The sequence below is a fragment of the Pinus tabuliformis genome, chromosome 6, assembly GCF_031772625.1.
Source record: "Pinus tabuliformis cultivar Carrire ecotype Pingquan chromosome 6, CPIR1, whole genome shotgun sequence".
In the NCBI taxonomy this organism is placed as follows: domain Eukaryota; kingdom Viridiplantae; phylum Streptophyta; class Pinopsida; order Pinales; family Pinaceae; genus Pinus; species Pinus tabuliformis.
Genome location: NC_142292.1, coordinates 30,158,683 through 30,183,420, shown reverse-complemented (window position 1 = coordinate 30,183,420; position 24,738 = coordinate 30,158,683). Strand labels below are relative to the sequence as shown.

The 24,738-nt window shown below is 38.4% G+C and overlaps 1 protein-coding gene across 2 annotated transcripts in view; it reads left to right on the top strand.

The window, feature by feature from the left end:
- Positions 1-427: 427 nt before the first annotated feature.
- LOC149257058 (Amino acid dehydrogenase family protein) overlaps positions 428-24,738 on the top strand; it is a 312,811-nt gene continuing 288,500 nt past the window's right edge. Inside the window, exon 1 of one of the 2 annotated variants that reach the window (XR_016256678.1) lies at positions 428-1,486. Coding sequence is in view for 1 of the 2 variants with exons in the window: in XM_089413564.1 (XP_089269690.1) it covers positions 910-1,486 (577 nt within the window). In the remaining variant the exon portion in view is untranslated. The remainder of the gene's footprint in view (positions 1,487-24,738) is intronic. The other variant, XM_089413564.1, reaches the window with a different exon arrangement.

Sequence of the window (24,738 nt, the reverse complement as noted above, 5' to 3'; positions counted from 1 at the left end):
AAAATATAAATTTAAAAATTAAATTCTAAAACATATTCTAGATTTCTTTTCTTCAAATTATAAATATTCTTTTCTTCTCAAAATTCCGCATTTTTAAATCCAAAGAGACAAGTTCCTTGACATGGGTAAAATTTCATAGTTATTATTATTTTATATTAAAATTAATATATAATATTATTTAAATTTAAAATTACAAAATAAATTTACATTAAAAAGTTAAAATATATGGACATTCACAAAATAACGCAAATAAAGACACCATTGAAATAAACTTATGATAGGAATTTTAGGCACACAGTTTCACTAATCAAATGAACCATTATTTATTTAAAAATACTAAATTCCCAACAAGATAAAAATAAAATAAACAACGCAGGAAAAAGAGAGGAAATAAGCAAAAGGCAGTTCCAACACTAGGAGCAGATGCCCCGCGTGCCAATTGAACGATGAGAGAAAAATAGGAGGTATGTACCCACGTGCGCAGAGCACTTGCATAAACACACATTTTCTCTCTTTATTGGGAAGGAGTGGAATTTCAACTTGAATTGCATTTGGATTTGCTCTGCAACAAGCCAGACAGGGAGGCCGAGGAACAAGCCAGGCAGGAAGGCCGAGGAATGAGGAGGCAAATGGCGACAGAGAATGGGGATTACCAGTATTAAGTAAACTATTGTTCTTACAAGACAAGGGGAAAGGCGGAAGAGAATGAGGAGGAGGAAGAGTTCCCTCCTGTTCAGATGCCGTTCTCTCCGCCACCAAAATCGGCAATTGCCATAGGAGGGATTTATTTATTTTTGATTTGCTCCTCTAGCATTGGTCAATAGGTTAATGGATCGATTGCCGCGGGCTCCTGGATTGTAGATTGGTTTAAAGGTGGAGGAGGGCACGCTGTTAATTGCTGCAGATGAGATGAATATGAATATGAATTCGTCAATGGACGACATGAATCTGCTCCGGCAGGCGCAGAGGCACCACCACCACCACCACTTGGTGGTGAGGGAAATGGAGGAGGAAATCGATCTCGAGATGGGAGGACCCGGTGACGATGATCCCACGTTCGCCCATGCCGCCCCTGTTGCGCTTGTCGCTGCGGGCCTTCCGGCGCAGCAGGAAGATCACAAGCAATTGCTTGTCGATCACAATGAATTGGCCGCTAAGATTCAGCAGCAGCAACAACAACAGGGGCAGCAGCCCCAGCGTAAGAAGAAGAAAGTGGTCAAGAAGTGGAGGGACGAGTGGGCGGATACCTATAAGTGGGCCTATGTGGATGTCTATGAGGGGACTACCCGGATTTTCTGTTCTGTCTGTAAGGAGTATGGAAGAAAGCATCGGAGGAACCCATATGGTAATGAGGGCAGTCGGAACATGCAGATGAGCGCACTCGAAGAGCACAATAACAGCCTGCTTCACAAGGAGGCTCTGCGTCTTCAGATGGCTTCGAAGGATAAATCTATTTCTTCTCTGGAGAGGCCCATCTATGTCAAAGGTCAGCTTTTCCAAAGTACTCTTAAAAAAATCATTCTAGGTCCTTACTTGACATCACTTCTCCATAAACAAATCATAACGAGGTTCCTCAAAATCGAGTAGTACAAGGTTTCCTTTGACCGAAACCTTCAACCACTGAATTATGATATTGCAGTTATGTGCCACATTCTTAGCCTTTAAACAAACTTGGCAGAGTGAGATTTGTTAGACAATTAGAGTCCAAAAAATATTATCGTGGCTGCTTTTCGAAGAAAACTGAGTAGCCCTGTACTAAAAAGATGATAAAACCATCTAAATAGATGGACACACAGATGCACATGCACATCCGCACAAATTTTGTACACAAACTGAATAGACATTCTTTACAGGTCATGCCATATGAGTAGACTCCTGTATGTGCAGGGCTTGAATTTTCTTTATAACATGCATAGGCAAAATAATGAGCTTTTACCATTCACCCCTTTCACCGCGGCGCAGTGATTCGGAGAGTGCTCAAGGTCACCAAGACTACTTTGAGTAAATTGCCAGGAGTAGAACTACAATGATCAAAAAAGTATAAATGGTTGTTGTGGATCACCCTAGCCATGATGACAACATCGATGTCTAAATCAAAATCAGATGTTTAATTATATACATTTTACAATGAATTTTTAGATCTGGAGATTATAAAAGGCAAGTTTAAGACCTTAACTTCTGAGAATTGAGCTTTGACATGTTTATCGAGCATTTTCCAAACTTCAGTGAGCTAGATCAACTGTAGCCTTGAGGTGCTATTGGAGCAATATATTCTTATTTGTTCGTGTTGACAACTATAAATGTCTATTTTAGTAATTATCATATGAGTTGATATACTGACACTAAAGTACTTTTCATATCTCCATTTGAGTGGTCTGAGTGAAGGGGCATTCTTCTATCTGAAAATGGAAAAATAGTTGCAACAATATTACATATCAATAAATTTACTTCATAAAGTCAGAACATCTAAGACCGGCTGACTCATTGATATGCCAAATGGTAAATACCCTATATATGTAAACATGGGAAAATCAGGGTTATCGAGTGTCTTGGTATAGAGTTTAGACACAAATTTATAGAGTTAATTTATATTATCGTCCTTAAGAAATGCCTTTGGGCATATTTGTAGTTTGTGTTTTTAGCTGTTTTTTCCCTTACATCAACAATTTTCCAACATGCTTGGCAACTTATATTTTTGCACATAATTAGACACTTCATTACTTCAAACCTTATAAACTTGATCATCTACTGATTCAAGTTTAGTATGTCTTACTTTCTGATATGTTTAGCCGGTAGTTCTATGTACTTCTCAAGTTTTATTACGATATTAAGATCTTAACACGCAGATTGTTGGTTGGCATCATATGATTGCTAAATCATTGCAATCCTTCGAACCAAACTTATAGAACTAATATTTCAACATATGTTGTTGTTGGAAACATTTATTTGATATGAACTAGGCTTTCACAGGTCCAGGTTACTTGGCACTTACGATGCAGCACAATGCTACATACTCCATAGCAGATGCTTGCAGACTCCATCTGAACACAATATTGCAGCATTCTCATAGTAGAGTAATAAGCAGGAAAGGTCATGAACAGGATACTACGTAAATGCTGAAATCTAACAAGGGATCAATTGGCAGCAGAACCAACCACTTTGAATGTTACATGTGCTTTAAACATTAATCCCTTGTTATTTCTTCAACTCATTATCTGTGTCATTTTAGTATGTTATTTTTCAATGTTCATCATCTTCACGAAAATCATCATCCAAAAAAATACTCAAAGGTGGAATCTTCGGCCATGTTCTTCATTAAGAAAATTCTAGATGGTCTTCAAAGTCTTAAATCAAGATCTAATGCCTTCAACATTTTTCTAGGAGTCTTTGACAAATTGATACAGCAAAATGCATTGGGGAGGTGGGGAAAGAGTGGGAGGGTATAATTTCTCATGCAAGGCTTCTTAAACTAATATACGAGTTAAAACAACTTAGAAAGGTCAATGAGTTTTCGATTTTTTTATAACAAGTTTGAACATGACAACTATCCAACTCTTGTGTCAAGAAGGACTTAGTAAAATGTCTCCAATTTAAATATAGAATAAATATGTTGCTGTTATTTTAGCTTTTTCCATTGGATTATTTTTTTTTTAACCCACAGAAACTGGTAATATTTGTATTAGAAATAGGCTGCTGCTGAGCTGGACAGTGTCTCTTAACAAAAACCAGCATAACTATCAAGCAGTATGTGTCAGATGCAGAAAAGTTCAAATCATCCTTGTGGAGGATTTCAAAAAGTTTCTGCTGGTATAGATTCTAAAAAAGACATCTAATATTAATACTTTTCTGCATAACATATGAAATACTAATTTAAAATGCTTGTTGAGTGCTGCATCTGGAGTCTGGACCGATATTTGTGGGATGTGATTTCTAGTTGCCCAAGTCCATGTTTTCAATCATTTGGTGGACTGTTTTCTTTTCCTTGGGGTCATCAGGGGCAGGATTCATTGACATTATGTAGTTTGAGGCGGCTGAGTGGGAACCCTTTTTGAGGTTATAGACCATATTCCCTAACATTGAACTTTTAGCTTCCAGAACTTGGATTTACCTTTTCTGCATAAAGGTGTTGATTATTGCATTTTGTGAAATGCATTAATCTTCATTCTCATGTACCTTAGTTGTCGATGAGAATATGGACGTCTTGTTATTGTTGATGAAATTCTCATGCAGATGAGCAAGACTTGATGCATTTCCAAAATTTCCCTGTAATCCATATCCCAAATCTCCCACGGGTTCCCAAACAAGAATTACTTTTGAATTAGTATTTCTAGGATAATGATTTTGGATTCTGTTGACCCATAAATGGCTCATCTGTATTAAAGCTCGCAAAGTATTGCCAAGCTTGATATCCCTGTCTTATTCTTAAGCTAAAATAGGTGGGGTATTGTTACCCACTCAAGTGGGTGACCTCTAGGAGAATTTTTTTCTCCCATTCTGTTAAGCTTGCCAGCTGGAAGCCCTATGTGATCTATAGATAGCTTGCCTCAGAGGAACTCCATCTATGCTCTAGTCAATGCTTTTTGACATCTAGCCTACTTATTAGATGAAGGTGGGTGTGATAAACAAGACAAGATCAATGCTACTTAAGACAATTAGTAATTTTCAAGATTGCAATCGCCAATATGCCAATTTAGATATACAGTAGAGAAAATTAGATCTATCCAAAAGAGATATCCAATTCAACAATGAGCAATGATCCACTTATCCATTGACAATAATGACAATGAGAAATTAAGAGCATCAATTCACAATGTTACTGAGAGCAAATCTCATCAACAATTACCATTCCAATTAGCGCATTTATGTGTGTGAATGCAAGAGTGAAACTATATGCCAATGACCGAAATTAAGCCCAAATCACTTCAACCATGAATGATTGTGAATTGTAAAAATTCCTTAGCCAATTTTAGAGATTTATATGTGATTTATTACTGTGCAACTTCGTTTTTAGAGGTCTGCAATCTCATAACAGCAGTAAAAAAATGATGCAAGATGCCAAAGATAAGCTAGAAAATCAATGCATTCAATTTCCAATGATATTCACTTGATTATAAGACTACTTAGATACTATAGATCAGATTTTTAATGTTCAGATCAGACCTCAGAAAAACATATATCAGACTTGAAACAACTCAGAAAATTAGTGATTCAGTCCAACAAGGTGCCAAATTATCAATGCCCAAGAGGCTCCAATGATTAGCTAATCAAGTTGAGTGATTAGTAGATAATTTTTAGTCAATTTTAATGAATTTATTAAAGTTATATGACTGCATAAAATGGCTGTAACAAAACAGAGAAAATGAGGAGGGGAAAAGAGGCAAACCAAGAGGCCTAGAGGCCTAGTTGAGGGCTAGTTTGACCTCCAATGAGCTTGGGTACCTGCAACCACCAAATTAGCTCTAATATTGCTGCAAAACCACAATGTTAGCCCACTCAAATAATATCAAAATCATAGATGACTGAATACAAGGCTAGGGCAAGGGTTATAAGGCTAGAAAACCCCAAGACTAGGGCTAGAAATGACAAATGAGGGGCTAGAAGGGCAAACAAGGGCAAGGAACGCTTAGAAAGGGTCACGACTAGGGGAGATAAGCCCACAAGGGCTGACTTCAAGCCTAGAAAGGTTGACGTTGGGCGTGAAAGAGCACTAGAACGCCTAGTGGCCAAGGGAACAGCCCTTGAAGGGTTGCAGTTAGGTGAGAAAGGGAGGCCGAGAGGGAGGAGAGCTTTTTGGAGGCCACAACAAGGGGCAAGGAGGAGGGTCAAGGCCCTTTGGAGGCTAGATAACTCCTCTAGAGGGGGGCCAAGGGCCCTAGGAGGCCACTAGGCCTCACGAATAGGCCAAAAATGGAGGGCGGATAGGCCTTGGTGACTAAAAAAAATTTCCAAACCCTGCAAATGCCAAAATTCACCACAAATCATTGTAAAAAATGTTGGACAATTTCTTCTTCAGGTTGGACGTTGAGCTTGGAGGCTAGATCTTGCCTTTATAAGCCTAGATCTACCTCAAAACCCCAACAAAATTCTCTTGATCAACTTGAAGTTCACCTGCACAAATGAATCAAAGAATGCCAAAGTCTTGAATATATATACAAAGTGTAAAACCCCAAAAAATAATAAAAACCCCAAGTGCTGCAAAACAAATGGGTTAGAAATAATTTACAAATATACAATATTTACATTCTTTTTTTGGAGAAAATAATTTTGGATAAATAACAATGGATGAGTATATTTCGAAAAAATAAATATTGGCTAAAACCCTCCTGCAAAATCAAATATCATAAAGAAATCTCAAAGCCCAAACATAGTCAGCTCTTCCCCATAGTCTGTGAACTTGGAGCCCAAGGGCTAGCGTACCTGTAAATCTCTATAATATTCTCAAGCACCTATAAATCTCTATAATATTCTCAAGAAATTGTTAGATCATATGGTGAATCAGATCACCTAAGATAACATGTACCAATAGAATGTTCTTATCATCGACAAATGAAATAACAATTATTAGCAATGTTTAGCACAATATAGGATCACACATAGCTAACACATACCACAAATCAATGGAAGAAAAACACCATGAATTGAACCTCAAAGTCTTTCTATTATGATACAAAATGTTTCCAGTAGAGAAACAACTCAATGCCAACATTCAATATTTACATCATCCAAAGATATTCAATAGAAGCAAAATGACTTCTTTATATAGAGAAACCCCTCCAAGTGGAAAATAATGGCTAGTTGGCTTGATGCTTGTCAAAATAGTCTCGATCGTTGAATATAGCTTGATCATCTTTTAATCTTCACCTTCGAATTTTTAATTTTGAGGAAAAATTCATATTTTTCTTAAAACCCACTTTTAATTAATCCAAAAATTAATATTTTGGATTAATTTCCTCAAAAATTTGACTTTGACTTAACCACCAAGGTCCAAGGGCTCAATTTTTTTTTAAATATCCATTTTTCCCTTGGCGGGGGATCTCCAAAAATTGACTTTCATTTGACCCACGAATTTTTGATTATTTTCCATTTGGAGAGAAATTCATTTCTCTATAATAGTTTTTGATTGAAAATTAATTAATTTTCTAGCTTAGAATTTTTATTTGTTTTAGCGAGAAAAAATAATTAATTGACACTATAGGGGATTAATAATTTTTCCACCCTCAAATATTTTAGCCACGGTGTCTCAATATGAGGGACCATGCACAATTTTTTTTTACATCAAATAATTACAATATCAACCCTTGAAAGGGGAAAACACATTTAGATTCATACCCTCCATAATTTCCCAATTATGTGACACAATATGATTTAGTATAGACCAAGTGGTTTGTAATAAAATAATTTAGCCAAATGTGCTTAAATTATTCCCAAACACACTTTTACAAAGACTTGATATAACCTAAGACCTTGTCAAGGAATTACACCTTAGCTTTGAGGTTTAAGTTGGAAGAAAAATTCTTCTGATTATCCGTGTTTAGAAACACAAATAATTTAGTGAGGTTAAAAAACTTCCTAGGATGAAATCCTTTGCCAAAATCAAAGGCTTCCCTAAGTGTTGTAACATAATTAAATGGTCATACTAGCATCATTTACAATATAACTTGTAGAAACTCGGTTTACAATGATAAAACTGTGTTGGCTGATGACTTTGAACTTTGAAAAAATGTTATGTATTTTCATTCTGCTTCCTTGGACTGTTGACAAAGTGTGGTCAACAGGATGAATAAGTACTTGTCTTTTTTGAAACATGATAACCAAACCCTTGTCCTCCATGGCTGAGACTGAGTTCAAATTCTTCCTTAGTCCTGGACTCCTGGTGCATATCACATCTTGGGTTGTCTCATGTTGGAACACAATTGTTCCCTCACCCTTCACTGCATACTTAGCATCATCACTGAGCTCCACATGAATGCCTAAGTTCTCCATTCAACTATTAAATAGCTCCTGTGCTTCCATTATGTGACGAGATGCACCATTGTCCAAGTACCACACACTCCTGGTTATTATGCTAGTAGAAAGGTAGGAAACTAGTGAGAAGTCCTTTTTAAACTTCATAGCAAACTCGTCCAACTGAGTCTTTGCTGATGCTACTACCAGCTACGATTTCCCCTTACCCTTCGTTTTCTCTGGCCTGTAAGATGCATAATGTCCATTTTTGTTGTTGATATTTGTAGGTCGAGCAAGTACTTTTGCATAAGCCTAAGTGTGTATGCATGTAGAAGTCGCCTAATGCACATGTAACCTAAGCGACAATAACTATAGATGTGAGTGCAGGGTGTTGGAAAATTATATATTACAGAGCAATGGAACTCATAAAATATTGCAGAAATATAAACGCAGGAAATGCATAAAACAAGAGAGACATAGATATATGTGGTTCACCCACTTTGGGCTACGTCCACCCCGAATAGTCAATCCTTCCTTTTTATTATCCAGCAAAATGAAAAGACACAACCTACAACAGATCCGCTATAATATCCTCTGTTTTCTCTCACAGTCTCACCTATCTGTTTCTCGCTCTGAGAATACACATCTATATCACAGCCTCAATAAAATACCCTCATACAAAGAGAGGGGTTGCCTTCTAGGGCAAAAATCCCTAAACTAAACATAAATTCTATTGTTAGATCATTCGCCTAATGAACAACCTAGATTGACTAGAAATTACTATACTTTTACAAGGCAATTTTACATTTGTTTTTAGCTTCGGAGGCGCTGCTCTCGAAACCCCCGCCGGGGGACCGCTGGCCCCCGGACCCCCCAGTTGGGGGGGTCCCCCCCGCGCTCCGCCGCGTTGAGGGGTGTACAATCTTCCTGGGGTATACACCCGGCTGAAACAAATACCTCTAAATTAGGATGATAATCATGCTCCACACCCAACATAGGGTGTCGTGGGACTCAACCAAAGGTTCTAGGTTGCATGAGGATGAGTTAGGAAACAATGTAGCAGGGATTGAGGCACAACTAGCTGCGAAAGTTAGCTAGACTGTAGAAGGCTGAGTCATGTGTAGGTCGAGTATGCAATAGGGGAGTTGGATATAGGGGCATAGGATGTTAAGCTAGTTGATAGACCGTTGGGAAGTTTGTAGTGCGAAGGAGATAGGGGTAGCAAAGGCAAGAAATTGACAACGCTGCAAACTGTGGATAGGACAGGGTCCAACCTTTGAGGTTGAGGTAGGGCCTCAACTGCTAAGGCAATAGTCACGAGGGATCTTGGACAACTGCCCAAATTAGTGGTTGTGGCCGCTAGAGCCACGGGCAAAGGAAAAATACCTCAAGTTGTGCATTAACTTGTTGCAGCACAATTGGCAAATGAGAAAGTTGCAAAAGTATTAGTTGTTGAAGAAAAGACAAGTCGCAAGTGGAGTCGCATCAGCCTGGGTTAGTAGCCAACAAAGTTTGGCAGTGACTAAGGTGTTGTACAACACATATTGTTGTTTTCCCATGGTATTGGAATCTAGGTTAGGGTCTTAGAATCACTGATAATACCAGTGAAAATACCACAATGAACTACTTTGCACAATGAAATATAAACAACAGTAAATAAACACATGCACAAATATAGACAACTTTTTATAGTTTTTATAATTTTCAATAACCCAACTTCATTATTTTAACAAATTGTAATACAACTGTCTAGGGCTCATGTACCAGGAATAATGGTCCTCATACATCCAGATTCCACTGATACAAGAATACAACTGGGACTTGGTGTTAACAACTATGACAACCAAACTGCCCGAACAAGATATATTGACTGTCTAGCTAATGTAGAGCACCTCATCGCTGCCTTGGTTGTACCCTGAACACATCTGCTCGGTCCTTTGGCTCCAATCTGCAACAACACCAACCTACCTCTATCAATGGACCAACTCCTTTAGGTCACTGAACATGACTCCAATATGCCCTTTATCTGATCATTCATCCATCAATGCATCAACAAATAGGGTCTTCTTGCGAGTTGTTCACATTTGTCCATCAATGCATCAACACACAGGGTCTTGTTGCGAGTTGTTCACAACTCTCAATTTCCCACTGTTGCTTTTCAGCTCCTTTGGGACTTCTTGCCCACTGGCTACTACTTAGTCCTTTAAGGACACAACTCTTAGGGACTTTCTTCCCTTTAGTGCCTTCTTGCGCTGCCCGATGCAGACACACTTAGGGCATGGAGTGCTGCCACCTATCACTGTCAAAATTCATTCTCCAACAATGAACTTGGGCTAGTTAAAGAACTCCCTTTGACCTCCTTTCATCCTTCAAAGATCAGTTTGATCCTCACAAATCTTCACCCTTCTTATAGCTGCCAAAGTCCTTCTTGCCAACTGATCTAGGGCTACCAAGGTCATCCACTTGTTGCCTCCTTACAACCTTAGGATGACCTTCCAATTCTATCCATATTGGACTCTATCCTCTAGCAAAACAACATCAACAAGAAGAGACAACCTTACTTTGATTTCTACTCTTCTCGTCCTAGTAACTTGTGCAACTTCTGGGCTTTGGTTAGGGCGCCACAAAAACCCTAAATCTGCTCCAAATTACTGCAACTCTCTTTCTCAACTATCCTCCCTAACTTGCTGCCCCTTCTAGCACTTCTAACATTCTTGTTTAGCCTCATGAACCTTCCAAAAGACACCTACAAGTCTGCGGTTCTGTAGCCAAGGTACAACAAGGGTTTCAACCCTGTTACCAAGAGAAACCAACCCTTCGTGCTCCTCCAATCACTTGCGCTTAGACTCTTGTGTATTCGGCGTAGAAAGAGATGCCTTCTAGGCTTCTCGGCCCTCTCCAAGATACACCTAAACTCTTGCAATTACACAAACATCTACGGCTACAAAACAGAGGAAGAACTCACCTTGTGTATGCACAAGCACTGCCCAAAGCTTCACCTACAACCTTGACCTCCTGCCTAGGGAACTTGGCCTTCCAATCCTTGATTTGTTTTGCCCTTGGATGTGTCTAAAATGACCTGAACGACTCTTCTATTTATACCTTCTTTTAGGGTGATGTCTAGCCCATCAAGAGGGGCACCTTATATTAAGGTCGACTTGAACTTGAGACAAATTCACTCACACAATTATTCAAAAATTATTTTCTCTCAAACTACATGGGCTTTCTTGGTGCTTGAAATTGCCCCTTGTTCCTTTAAGGGTGTACTATCATCTCCGAGTGACATATCATGAAATCTCATCATGGTTTTGGCCCAACTTCTTTGGGTACAAAACCCCAAGCTTGGGTTCTTAGCCCACAAGAGACCTTATGAAGCCAATTCCTCCACAACCCTCCAACCTAGGGTTTGGAGTACCTCCCAAGCTACAAATATCAACACGTATGACAAGTCATAGAAGGCTAGATTTTCCAACATGTTTAGCGGAGGTCAGCCCTTAGAGGGTAAGAGGGAGACCATACCAATTGGGAGAGTGCAACAAATTATTTTTAGTGGGTGTCTCCAAGGACTAAGACAGATCCATAAGGAATATTTTTGCAAATTTGTAAACCAATAATATTCTTGTTAGTGCTTAAAGGATTAAACACAAGGCTAATCATTAGATCACAATTGACAACAACTAGTCTTAGATTTGAGGACTTGTTAGATGGAGTTGTAATGTCCTCTCCGAATTGATGGGTTAATAGGGGACAAAATACCCTATCCAATCCCGTAGGCTATAGTCTTGATAAAGGGGTAAAAACCCAATTTTTCCAATGTTGGGGCAACATTGTGCAAAAGTTGGGGCAACATTGTGCAGAAGTTGGGTCAACTAGGGAAAAAACCCAAAATTGGGGGTTGCACCCACAACCCCTCACATTTTGGAGCCCATGGAGAAATCTATAAATAGAGGAGAGTTGAGATCAAATGAATCATCATCAATTGTGGATCAAAACATCTGTTTTCTTGAGCTGTAGCTTTGAGGGTTTTAAGACCCCTTCTTTTCTACTAATTTCGGTGGTGAAAGATTCCACCCTAGTTAGTAAATTTATTTTATCTTCTTTATTATGTTCTGGCAAAATAGGGAAAACATCTATCTCAAGGAAACAAATTCTGTGGTAGAAATTTGAGACAAAGGCGAGATGGAAGTCATCATAGGTTAGTGTTATTCTTGTCGAGTTACATATGTCGAGATGACAAATGCAAATTGAAAGAAACTGCTGACAATAAGCTTTGAGGACATAGCTTCTGAAGGAAGGGGCTATGTTATGAATATATTTCATAACAAGTAAATAAATAAAATAAATGTAAATATTTAATAATCAAATATTGATTATGTTAAATAGTGATTAAGTGAAAAGGCATGTCTAAAAGACATGCCCAGTCACGAGAAGACACCTTCTTAGATACAATGTCACATGGTTCGGGTTCGAATTCGAATTCGATTACAATTAAGTTCGATTCGAGTTTGAATTTTTAGATTAGGTTCGCCATTAGGTTCATTCATATATATATATATATAATTAAAATTACATAAATCTTTTATATTCATTTATAATTAATATATATTTATAATTTTAATCATATACTATATCAATAAATTTATAATTTTCAAATTCCAACGCGCTGCGTCATTAAACCTATAAGTAGGCTTAAAATCATAACTAACAAAACTGATTCGGAAAAGCACGCATTGTGGAATAACGTATGGTCTAATTAATGCTAAATTCTACTACAAATTTTGGTTCAGCCGTTTTATCTTATCGCGCTTAAGATTCATACAGCGAAGAATTGGTTTACGTTCTTTCTTTTTCTTGAAAGGAAAGCTTCCATGGACACATACATTTTGTTATAATTTCTCTCAAGAACTGAATCAACTAAATAAAGAATCGGCATATCAAGGCGATGACGGACTTAAACGCCTAGAATTTAACTTCTAAAAAAAATGTCAGGTGAGAAATATCCCAGCAGGACTCGATCCCTTGCGGCAGAGGTGCGAAGCCATCCTTCGAAGGCTCGCCGATCTGCGCTTTCTTTCCCTCTTCGATCTTCACCAAAAAATTCTGAGTCTCCTCCATACTTCAAGAAGCAATCTCCCTGCTCCTTCACGTCTGCTATCTATTAAATTTTTGCTTAGAAATTGTGGAGCCACGGGAACACTATCCGTAACCTCAACGCAACAGGAACTAATATAAAGTCGAACCTTCTCGAACCTAAACGAACTTTAATTTTTTTTTTTTGAAATTCGCCGAATTTCGGACCTCAATGTTTAGGTTCGACGAACCCTGTGTCACTGCTTAGATATATATGGAGGTCCTCATTGTAACATTAATCACTTGTACAATTTTTATATACAATAAAGTATTATTACAAATACCTCTTGTTTATTTTTACATTCAAGCGTACAAGCTATCAATTTTTATGATTCATGTAATTCTAATTAGAAAACAAGGCATAGTACTAGATGAAAATACCCTGTACTCAAATAGCATGAACATAGATGTAGTTCTTTTGCAAAATGATCACTGTAAATGATTACAAAATAATGTTTGGTGACAATTTACAAATGTATAATAGATGAGTACAGAAGGGAATAATTATACTTATTTTGTTTAATAAAAAAAAAAAAATTTAGGGTGTTTTTTCTTGGGGTTCATTACTAGTCACTTGGATGTCATACGACTGTCAAAAGTTATTATTATGTTGACAGATAGATCTTGTTTATCTTGTTGCATTGGTTTGAGAAAGCTAGTCACTGATCTTTGAACAAATGAATGCTAGAACTTGAAGTCTTACCGGCCCAAAAGTTTGCTTAAGCTAAGGCCTGTATGTTGTTGTTGGAAACATTGTTGAACTACTATGATTGGAAATGTTGATGTAATTCCAGTAGTCTTTGATCAAATTGTGGATGCCAAGAATAGATTTGTATGCCATGTGCTTGTCATGAGCTTGCAGACTTACCTACAACATGTGTGTGAAATTGACCTTGTCATGATTTATGGTATTGTAGAAATGAATGCTGCTAGGGTTTGCAGTTCACATTCATGGTGAGCAGAAGAACAGTTGATGTATCAAAGATTGGTTGTTAGAGATGCATTGGGCAGTGTGTGGGTAGTGAGCATATGTGTCGCAAAAGGTTATTTAGCCTAGGGTCTCATCTTGATTATTGAGCAGTGCTAGGGTTTCACAGTTTTTGTAGAGATCAGATTGATTAATTATTACATAGATGTTGGGCAATGAATTGGTAGAGTTTGATGTTTGTTGCGGAAGCAAATTTGACTAATGCTAGGGTTTGATGTGTAGATTGAGTAGAGGCAAATTTGATTGACCAAAGAATGTATTCAGGCTGTTTTGTATAAATTATTGAGCACAGCTGGATTCAGTCTGAAAATTGTGAAACATGGTTCACCCACTGATTAGAGTGGTAGGGTGGTGCTAGGGTAGGTTGGAGTCTGCATAGGGCGTTGGAGTGTCCTTTCAGTTGTAGTGGGTAAATAGGGTGGAGCATCTTTTATAATGGGGCTAGTAAACCAGGGCATTGGAGCATCCTTCTAGTTGCAATTGGTAAACCATGGCATTGGGGTGTCCTTCAGGTTGGAGACTCCTTCAGTTGGAGCTAAAAATCTTGATGTAAATCTTTTGAAGACAAATATTAAGAATCGTTTGGTGGTTTTTCTTTCGGAAGGGTTTCGAACTAAAAATCTCTGTTGTCTACTGTCTTGATGTTTGTACACTATTGAATTGTGTTCTTTATTGTTTATATGATTTTAATGTTAATGTGAATTTAATGTTTTGAAGATTAAAATAAACTAATTGGAAGAAATATTGATTCGCCCTATTAGGGTCCTATAAATATAGTGATCAAGTATGATTATCTAGGTATTTAACCTAGTGGGATGTTGTAAATTATTTTTCATTTTAAGTTGTTTAGCTTTTGTAAAGAAAAGAAAAATAAGAAAAATAGTAAAAGAAGAAAAGAAAAAGGAAAAAGAAAAATAGAAAGAAAAAGAAATTATGAAAATAAAAAATAAAGGGGAATAAAAGAAAAATAAATAAAAATAAAATCCCCAAAAGGGGAGCACTAGTTTAAATGCCACCATAAGTTTAATTATGTTAATGTTAATTAATTCGGTAATAAACTGTGTTTAAAGTTTGAAATAAGAGTGGATAAGACGTTTTGTCACTTTTGATAAAGCGTTGGAACCTTTGGAGGGCTGATATCGTCCATGCCCAGATCAATAGCGGGGGATGATGTTCGAGCCCCCCCCCCCCCCCCCTTTTCGGGACTTAACGAGAAAAGGGGGGTCCAGAAAATGGATTATCAAAAGCCGCTGAAAGTGACGTGGCAGCGCTACAGCAAGTTGGGGGGCCTTCCTCCTTTTACCTCTTATCGCCTCTAACCCCCTTGAAAACCATCGTCTGCTACCTCCTGCGCCCGTCTACTCCCGCTCCATCCACGACACGCTACCCGTCATCCTCCCAACCGTCCATGTCACCCTATCATCCACGTCATATGATTGTTAGTTATTAAATTCTCCCGCCAATAGTCATATGGATGTTGGCCATTAAATTCTCCCGCCAACGTATAATTTCATTAATGCCACGCTCCAAAACGACATTATTTCCGTTAATCACCTCCGTTTTCGCTTTAAAATCGCGTATCACCCTGCATTATCTTCTTTCGCCATTTGTTTGATTCATTTAGTTTAAGACTGAAGGTTTCCAAGCCCCCCAATGCTTTATGCAAGAGCGTTCCTCATCTGTAACCTAAGTCACCAGATTTGTCCTAAACCCCCTATGAATCCCGAATCCAGCGAATCCGACACGATTCGGTCCGGATTTGTGTCCAAATCACAGGACACGTCATGTCCGTTTCTAACACGTCGAACCCGAGGTCGCGTCGCGATTTTCAAAAGCATGTCGCGATTTTGGGACACGTGTCCGGTTTCCAGCACTTGCTAAGCTCAGCGCGGGAATGAAAAGGGTGTGTTTGCTCATTAATATTGTCATTTGGCAAGTGATTTGTGCTGTTGGCAAGTGATTTGTGCTATTGCAGCAAGGAGTAAAGCATTCAGCAAGGAGAATCGACCAGGGAAGTTCTAATCTCACTGTTCAAACTTCAGTGTTTATAGTTTACGTTGAGCAGCGCCATTACCAGTCAAGCCCTTTGACAATCCTCGGTCTCGGTCTCCAGCTCCATTACGACTCCAATCACACTATTATTCAATGGTCAACCACTCCAATCGCAGCAAAGAAGGGTTATAAACTTATAACTTATAAGTTGTGACTCGTGAGTTATATTGTTATCTATCAGCGTCTTCTAACTTCTAATTTATGAGCTGTCATGAGACGTATAGAAGTATTTTGGAAGACTTGATAGTATAAATAAAACAGTGAGGGTATGGTCCAACAAATAAAATTTTGTGCCGAACACCTACAACAAAGTTATAACGAAACTTCCAAGTTGTATGATTGCTGTTGGATTGATGGAAACCTTGGCATTGTAAACATTTTGATCACAGAGCTGAGAGAATCGATGTTTCAAATCTTGAATGCTGTGAGCCTGTGACACTTAAAATTGATTAATGCACAGTGAGTGACCAGATTAACATTGTGTTAGGTGGTGTAATGTCCTGAGGGGATTTTTTCCCTTAGGGTTTAAGAAAATAAGAGAATATTGCACCAAAATTCCAGCACTTTTTCAACTATCTTTAATGACCATAAAGATATAGTAATAGGCAGATAAATAACATCAACAGAGTCCCTTAATTTATATTTCTCACAGTTTTACTTCCTAATGCAGTTATAGCATTTGGCAATTAGGAGCAGTAGTACACAAGGAAATTGCATTTCTATTCATATTTGGTAAACATGAAACCAGGTCCTTATATATGGATTTAACCCAAAGTCTGTCAATAATTCATGAATCATACTACAGTCTACAACTAAATTACTAGTCACTGTACTAGTCAGTCACACTCATCCTCGGCCTCTCCTTCCACAGGATCAAACTGCAATCTTGGAGAAAACTTGGCTGCCCAAATACACTGAAATCCTGTACGAGCTTGGCATGTCTTTTGCAACCTTGAATTTCCAAAAGACATGCTAAAACTGTCTCTGTTCTAAGACTGGCATTTCACCTCCATTTTTTTGCATTTTTTACAGCAGTTTGTATATGATTTTCATTTTTTATTTACAAATTTGTGCATGCTTTGTAAGTTTGTTCATTTTTTTTACAGGTAACAGTGTTCATGGCTCTATCAAAGGCAACATTAGTTAGGGGGCAAAGGAAGGGCAAGAATGTCATGGGTAGAGATGCCCTTCCTCCCCCAATATCATCAGAGTTTGCTGCAAGTAATGTTGACGGAAGAGAAATTAAAGACAATGATAAATATCCATTATGGAAATATGTCACAAGAGAGGATGGGCCAGACAACAAGGGAAAGGGAGGAGGCAATGTGCAATGGAAATGCAATTTTTGTAACGTTTCTTTCAAAAGCACATATTACCGTGTGAAATCACATTTGTTGGCTTTACCTGGTTGTGGGATTGGATCTTGTAGAGCTATTACTTCACAAAAGAGAAAAGAATTGCAAAAGGAGGTTAATGTTGGTATGGAACATGTGGCACTGGCTTCAAAATCAAAAATAGCCAAGAATGAAGACCCCCTTCCATTTTTGAGGAAAGCCAACACCAAATTTCCATTTGAGAGTTCTACTTTTACTGGGGACAAGCATAAAAAAGAAGAGCACTTGGTCCAATGGACAAGATTTTCCAAAAAGAGAGACGGGAAGAGCTTGATCTCACCATTGCCTTCTTCTTCTATCAAAACTTCATATCATTTAATGTTGCATGTTCACCTTTATTTGTTGAGATGTGCCGAGCTCTAATTCAAGGGGCTCCAGCAGGGTATGTGCCTCCTGGGTCAGAGAAGCTGAGAACCACATTGTTGACGAAGGCAAAAAAAGAGGTGCAAAAAATGCTTGAGCTTATTGTGGCAACATGGCCAACATCTGGGTTAGCATTGTTTCTGATGGATGGACAGATCCAACACGACACCCAATCATCAACTTCATGGTGTCTTCCTTGAATGGTCCAGTTTTCTTGAACGCAGTGGATACACTTGGCGAATACAAGGATGCACAATTTATGGTTGAGTTATTTATTAAAGTTGTTGAAGATGTAGGTGTTGATTCTTGTGTGCAAATCATTACAGATAATGCACCTGTTTGCAAGGCTGCTAGCATGATTGTGGAAGCTAAATATCCACAAGTGTTTTGGACACCTTGCATTGTCCATTCATTGAACTTAGCACTGAAATCCATTGCTTCTGATGTGCTTTGGATTGGAAGCATTTGTCGAAATTTGGTACCGTAGGACAGGTGGTTCCCTAAGGCTTTGATCTTTGGCCTAGGGAAAAGTGTCCAAAAAGAATTTAATTTTTCTCCTAAAGTGACTTTATAATTTTTATTAAGTCAAATCTAATTTAAAAGTGACTTTAAGTGATAAAGTTACTAAAGTCTAATTTTAAAGTGACTTTTATAAAGTCAATGAAAAATTAGAAAGGAAAAGTGACTTTGGAAATAAATGACTAAGTGGGTCTTTATTAAAGTGGGGTGAATTAAAAAATAGAAAGTGAGATTTAAATGAGCATTTAATCTCAGCCCTAGATCTCAATCTATTTCAGCCATTGGATTTAGGGATCACCCAAAAGTCACTTAGGGTTGGATTAAGGGAGGAAAAGGAGAAAAAGATCATTCATTCTTTCATGAGCAGATTGAGAGAGAGAGAGCAAGAGAGCAAGGGAGATTTCTGGACAGGAAGGAGAAGGAGGCAGCAGCTTGGCACACATTCCAAGGCAGCATTTCAGCAAATCCATACAGCTGAATGAGCAAACAGTAAAAGGTAGATTTTTTGGGCACGATTTTCAAGGAGGCTATTTTCTCCACAAAAATCGAGGTCGTCCGTACAGTCCGTACGGCCGCACGTACAGTCCGCACATCCGTACAGTCCGTACATCTGTATAGCAGTTTTTCAGCTTGATTGTGAGGCACGAAAATGAGATAAGTTGTAAAGTTTGCTTGCTGAAATTTTTGCTGAAGATTTTTCTCACTGTAAAAGGCATTTTTTCCCAGAAATAAGAAAGAGCTCTCGAACTGGTTTTTGTTAGGATATTTCGACACATAGGAAATAGTTAAGTACAACTTGGTCTAGTATAGAGTTAGGTATAGAGTTAGGCAAAGTGTGTTTCTTTACTATGTACATTTTGTAACTTACAATCCGATGATCACGATATGTAGTGATCCGACGGTTCATTCTCTCCTCGGTATTACCGACACTTGATCCGTGGCTTAACAGCCGATTGGTCCACGATTTCTATTTAAAGCGCATGGAGGGTCATTTGTAGGGTAATCCGTCTATGAGAAAAGCATATGTAAATTTTCATTCTTTTATTAATAAATTGCCTGAAGTGGCCGCGTTGGCTCAGGCCGTGGACTGTTTCCCTCTTTGAGGGTTTTAACCACGTCAAAATACTAGTGTATTGATCTGTGATCTATTTGTGAGTGGTGTCCTTTGGTGTTCTGTCTGAGGAACTTACACTGTAAATTCCTACATAGACAATTTATTAATAAAAGAATGAAAATTTACATATGCTTCTCTCATAGACGGATTACCCTACAAATGACCCTCCATGCGCTTTAAATAAAAATCATGGACCAATCGAGTGTTAAGCCACGGATCAAGTGTCGATAATACCGAGGAGAGAATGAACCGTCGGATCACTACATATCGTGATCGTCAGATTGTAAGTTACAAAATGTACATAGTAAAGAAACACACTTTACCTAACTCTATACTAGACCAAGTTGTACTTAACTATTTCCTATGTGTCGGAATATCCTAACATCCCCCCTTAAGAACAACTTGGGATAAGATTGAAGGATTTACAAATATGACACAATAGGAGAAGGAAGGAGGCACTAGAGCCTATCCCCCCTTAGTGACAACTTCCTGAACTCCAACCATAAATCGAAGTTTAGTGAACTTCGCCTCTGTGAGAGCCTTTGTAAAGATGTCTGCAACTTGATCATCTGTTGAACAATATTGCACTTCAAGAACATGGTCGTGAATGAGCTTTCTGATGAAGTGCATGTGCAGTTCAATGTGTTTGCTGCGCTGATGTTGGACTGGATCTTTGCATAGCTGAATGGCACTTTGATTATCACACCAAAGTGTAGTCGGATGCTGCTGCTGAAAGCCAAACTCTGACAGGATCTGACGAAGCCACAAGGCTTCCTTACTAGCTTCTATGGCACCACGATACTCTGCTTCTGCTGAAGAAAGAGAAATGGCACCTTGTTTCTTGCAAGCCCATGTAATAGGTCCTGAACCAAGAGTGAACACATAACCTGCAGTAGACTTCCGATCATCAGGGTCACCAGCCCAATCGGAATCAGTGAAACCAACCAATAGAGGAGCTGCTTTGGCACTGTAATGAATCCCAAACTGAACTGTACCTCGAACATAACGAAGTATTCTTTTAGCTGCTTTCCAATGACTTTCACGTGGGTTTTGCATAAACCGAGCAACAAGGCCAACAACAAAGGAAAGGTCAGGACGAGTATGGGTTAGATACAAAAGTTTTCCTACAAGTCGACGGTATAAGGTAGCATCAACTTCAGGAGAAGTACAAGTGACTGAAAGTTTGACTCCAGACTGAAAGGGAGAAGGGGTTGGCTTACAGTCTTCCATGTGAAAGTGGCGTAGAATATCACAGGCATACTTGGAGTCTTGGACTGAGAAAGGGAAATACCTTCCTTGGATTGCAAGACTTGAAGACCGAGAAAATAATTTAAGTGTCCTAAGTCTGTCATTTCAAACTTCCTTTTAAGGCTAGACTTCACATGGTTTATAAGGTTGGGATCACTACCAGTCAGGATAAGATCATCAACATAAAGAACAAGAATGATAAGAGACTTGCCCACTTTCTTGGTGTAGACAGTATTGTCAGAATGACACCTAGAGAAGCCAGATTCTAAAAGAAAGTTATCCATTTTGGCATACCAAGCTCGAGGAGCTTGCTTGAGACCATAAAGGGATTTCTTAAGCCGACATACAAGGCTGGAGTCTGTTTGTATAAAGCCAATAGGTTGTTCCATATAGATTTTTTCATGCAAGTCCCCATGCAAGAAGGTGGATTTAACATCCATGTGATGGACTTCCCATTTGAAAGAAGCAGCAAGGGAAAGAACAAGGCGGATAGAGTTCATTTTGGCAACAGGGGAGAAGGTTTCAGTGTAGTCAATGCCTTCAACTTCTGAAAAACCCTTAGCAACAAGACGAGCTTTATGTTTATCAGCTTTCCCATCTGGTCCATACTTGTTCTGTAAACCCATTTGCATCTAACAAGTTTTCGTCCCTTTGGTAGAGGAACAAGATCCCATGTATCATTTGCCAATAATGAATGATATTCTTCATTCATAGCTGCTTCCCAATCTGGATGGCCTGAAGCTTCTGCAAAGGTGTCAGGATCATAATTCACTGAAGCTTGAGCCAGTAAAGAAGAGGCTCTCTCGAACTGAGAACGTGTACGTCGCTGATCTGTAGGATCACCGACAAGATCACCTGCTGCATCCCGAGTAGCACAGATCCATTTTGGAAGCTGAGGCGCTGAAGGAGGATCCTAAGAAGGTGGGGGAGGATTTTCATCCTCGCTTATATCATCTGAAGAAGAAATATTTTCAAAAGTAGAAGAGATAGGGAGAGGTGGCACATCCGCTGAACTAGGCTGGCAGGCCTATATATTTTCATCAAACTTTACATCTCTTCTAATGATAACATTTTTGGACTTAAGTGGAATAAGTCTATATCCTTTGACATCTTCAGAATATCCAACAAAAATACATTTTTCACTCTTTGGTTCTAATGCTTTATGTTTCTCATTTGGAATATGGGCCCATGCTTCACTTCCAAAAACACGAAAGTGACTTACATCTAGTTTGATTGAGCTCCATGCTTCTTTTGGAGTGATATTCTTTAAAACCTTAGTAGGAGTGCGATTTATTATGTAATTTGCACAGTTAATTGCTTCTGCTCAATAATTAAGACTAAGTCCTTTAGATTGAAGCATACAATTAGCCATTTTCTTTAAGGTGCGATTCTTCCTTTCAGCTACACCATTTTGTTGTGGAGTATATGGAACAGTATGTTGCATTTGAATTCCATTCTCAGTGCAAAAGTTGATGAATGTGTTTTTAACATATTCTCCGCCATTATCAGATCTTAGCTTAAGGATTTGATGTCCAAATTGTTTTTCAACAAAGGCCTTAAAGGCCAAGAACATGTTAAATATTTCACTCTTGAGTTTTAAGAAGTATACCCAAGTGCGTCTGGAGAAATCATCAATGAAAGTTAAGAAATACTTGTAGCCAAAGAATGAAGCAACTGGAAGTGGACCACATAAATCACTATGCATGAGCTGTAAAGGGGCTGAGGCGTGCCAAGAGGCACGTTTTTCAAAACTATCCTGATGATGTTTTCTGAGTACACATCCGGAACAAACACCATCTCTGCAAGATACCATTGGAAGACCTATCACCATATTTTCTTTACGTAGATTCTGAAGAGAGCGATAGTTTAAGTGACCAAATCGCTCATGCCAAAGTTTGCTCACTTCATCATTATGAGCAACAAATACTGAGGGAAGATTTGATGACCCAAAGTTGTGAAACTTATACAACCTTGTAGAATCATCCGCAATGCCAGTAGCTAAAATCTGTCTAGGATCTCTTTGGTCCTTAATTACAACATCGTGAGGTGAAAATTCAACGATTTTACCTTCACCTGAATGGGTTATCTGATATACAGATAGAAGGTTGTAGGATAAGGTTGGAACACATAATACATCATTAAACTGACCATTGTTTAGATGAACAGTTCTAGTCCCTACAACATTAAGAGATCTATCATCACCAACATATATATTTTTGGTGTTACAATCATTTAAAGAAGAAAACATGGCTTTGTTTTTGGCCATGTGATAAGAAGCTCCAGAATCAATGAGCCACTCATGAGAATGAGAAGAAGAAGATACATTTAGTGCATAGCCAGACCGAGATGCTTGACAACCGCATGCAGAAAGTGCCATTCCTGAAGATGAAGTTGAAGTTGAAGATTGCTCCAAATGGATGTTATGCTTCTTCATTGCTGCTTCCAAGGCTTCCATCTTCTTAAAGCATTTGGATTCTAAGTGGCCATCTCGATTACAAAAGTTGCAATGTCCATTAGTCTTCTTCCCTTTGTTTTTATTTGTCTTATCATTTTGTTGAAATGATTTTTCATTTTGAGGCTGAAATTGCTTAGGGCCCTTGTTTGGTTTAGGACCATTCTTTTTAGGATACAACTTCTTAGGATTCTTTGAATTTGGTTGCTGCTGGGCGGCTAACGCTTTCTTAGAAGAGTTTCCAAGATGAAGAAGACCAAGGTGTAAGAGTTTTTCTTGTTCTCTTATTAAAGAATCACAAAAGGAATCAAAGGAAAGGGACTTGTAGGTTTGTCCTTGAGAAATGAAGGCTTTTCTTGTAGAATGGAAGGTGGAAACAAACACAGAATAGGCTGGTCCCAACTTAGTAAGAATGGAGTAGATACGGCTACTATCTTCCTTCTTAACCTTAACACCTTCCAAGAGAAGTCTAAGGGTCTTGAACTTGGACAAAAAATCTTCAATGCAGGAAAAATTATTGGGGTCCAATGTAAGCAATTCATTTTCAAGTTGATGGGCTTTAAGTTCTTTTTAAATTCCAAAGATTTTAGTAATCTGTTGCAGTACTTCATCAGGAGTATCAAGTTCTGCAATATTGAATCTAAGATCTGGAGAAATAGACATCCCTATCAACCCACGTGCTTGGTCTTGCTTATTTTCCCATTTAGCTGCCTTATCTTCATCTTTTGGTTTGGTCTCTTGGCCTGTGGCTATTATGTAAAGACCTTTACTTCTAAGTAAATCCACAATATAGGACCACCATTGGAAGTAGTTAGTGCTATCAAGAATGACTTGGCATGGACTTTCCATTTTTAACAAAAACTGAAGCTGTAGATGATGAAAATAAGTGTACCAATGGAAAGATCTCGAAAAATTAGGCCGTTTAAAAAAAAAGGGTTCTGAAAACAGCTTCCGGATGAAGAAGTTATGGTTTTTTGAAAAAAAATTGATGAAGTCGCCAACGAAGTGCGGGAATGAAAAAATCCGCCCCCACAAAATGGAGACTTGAACCCAAGACCTCTACTCTCACAAATTAGCTTTGCACCAAGTGAGCTATACAAAAAGTTTGAGAGAGAGAGAGAGAGAGAGAGAGAGAGAGAGGGGGGTTGATGCTTTGGGTTGCGTGCTTGCTTTGAGAAAGCTCTTTTTTCCCTACAAAACAAAAAACAAAAAACTCAACACAGACATACAAAAAAAACGAACCTTGCGGCTCGAAGTTAGCTTTAGTCGAAAACTAAATATTTTCAAAAATGAACCTTGCGGTTCAAGGTTAGCTTTAGCCGGAAACTAAATATTTTCCTCAATGTTTCTGATTTTCCGAGATCACACTAAGGCGCAGCGGAAAAGAGCATACGCATGAGAAAAATCCTTCCTTTCTGTTTCTGATTTGCCCAGATCGCACAGAGTCGCAGGGCAAAGAGCATACGCAGAAATGAAAGGTATAGATCCGGTAATAAAAAAGCTAAATAAATCGAAACCGAAATAAACAGAGAGA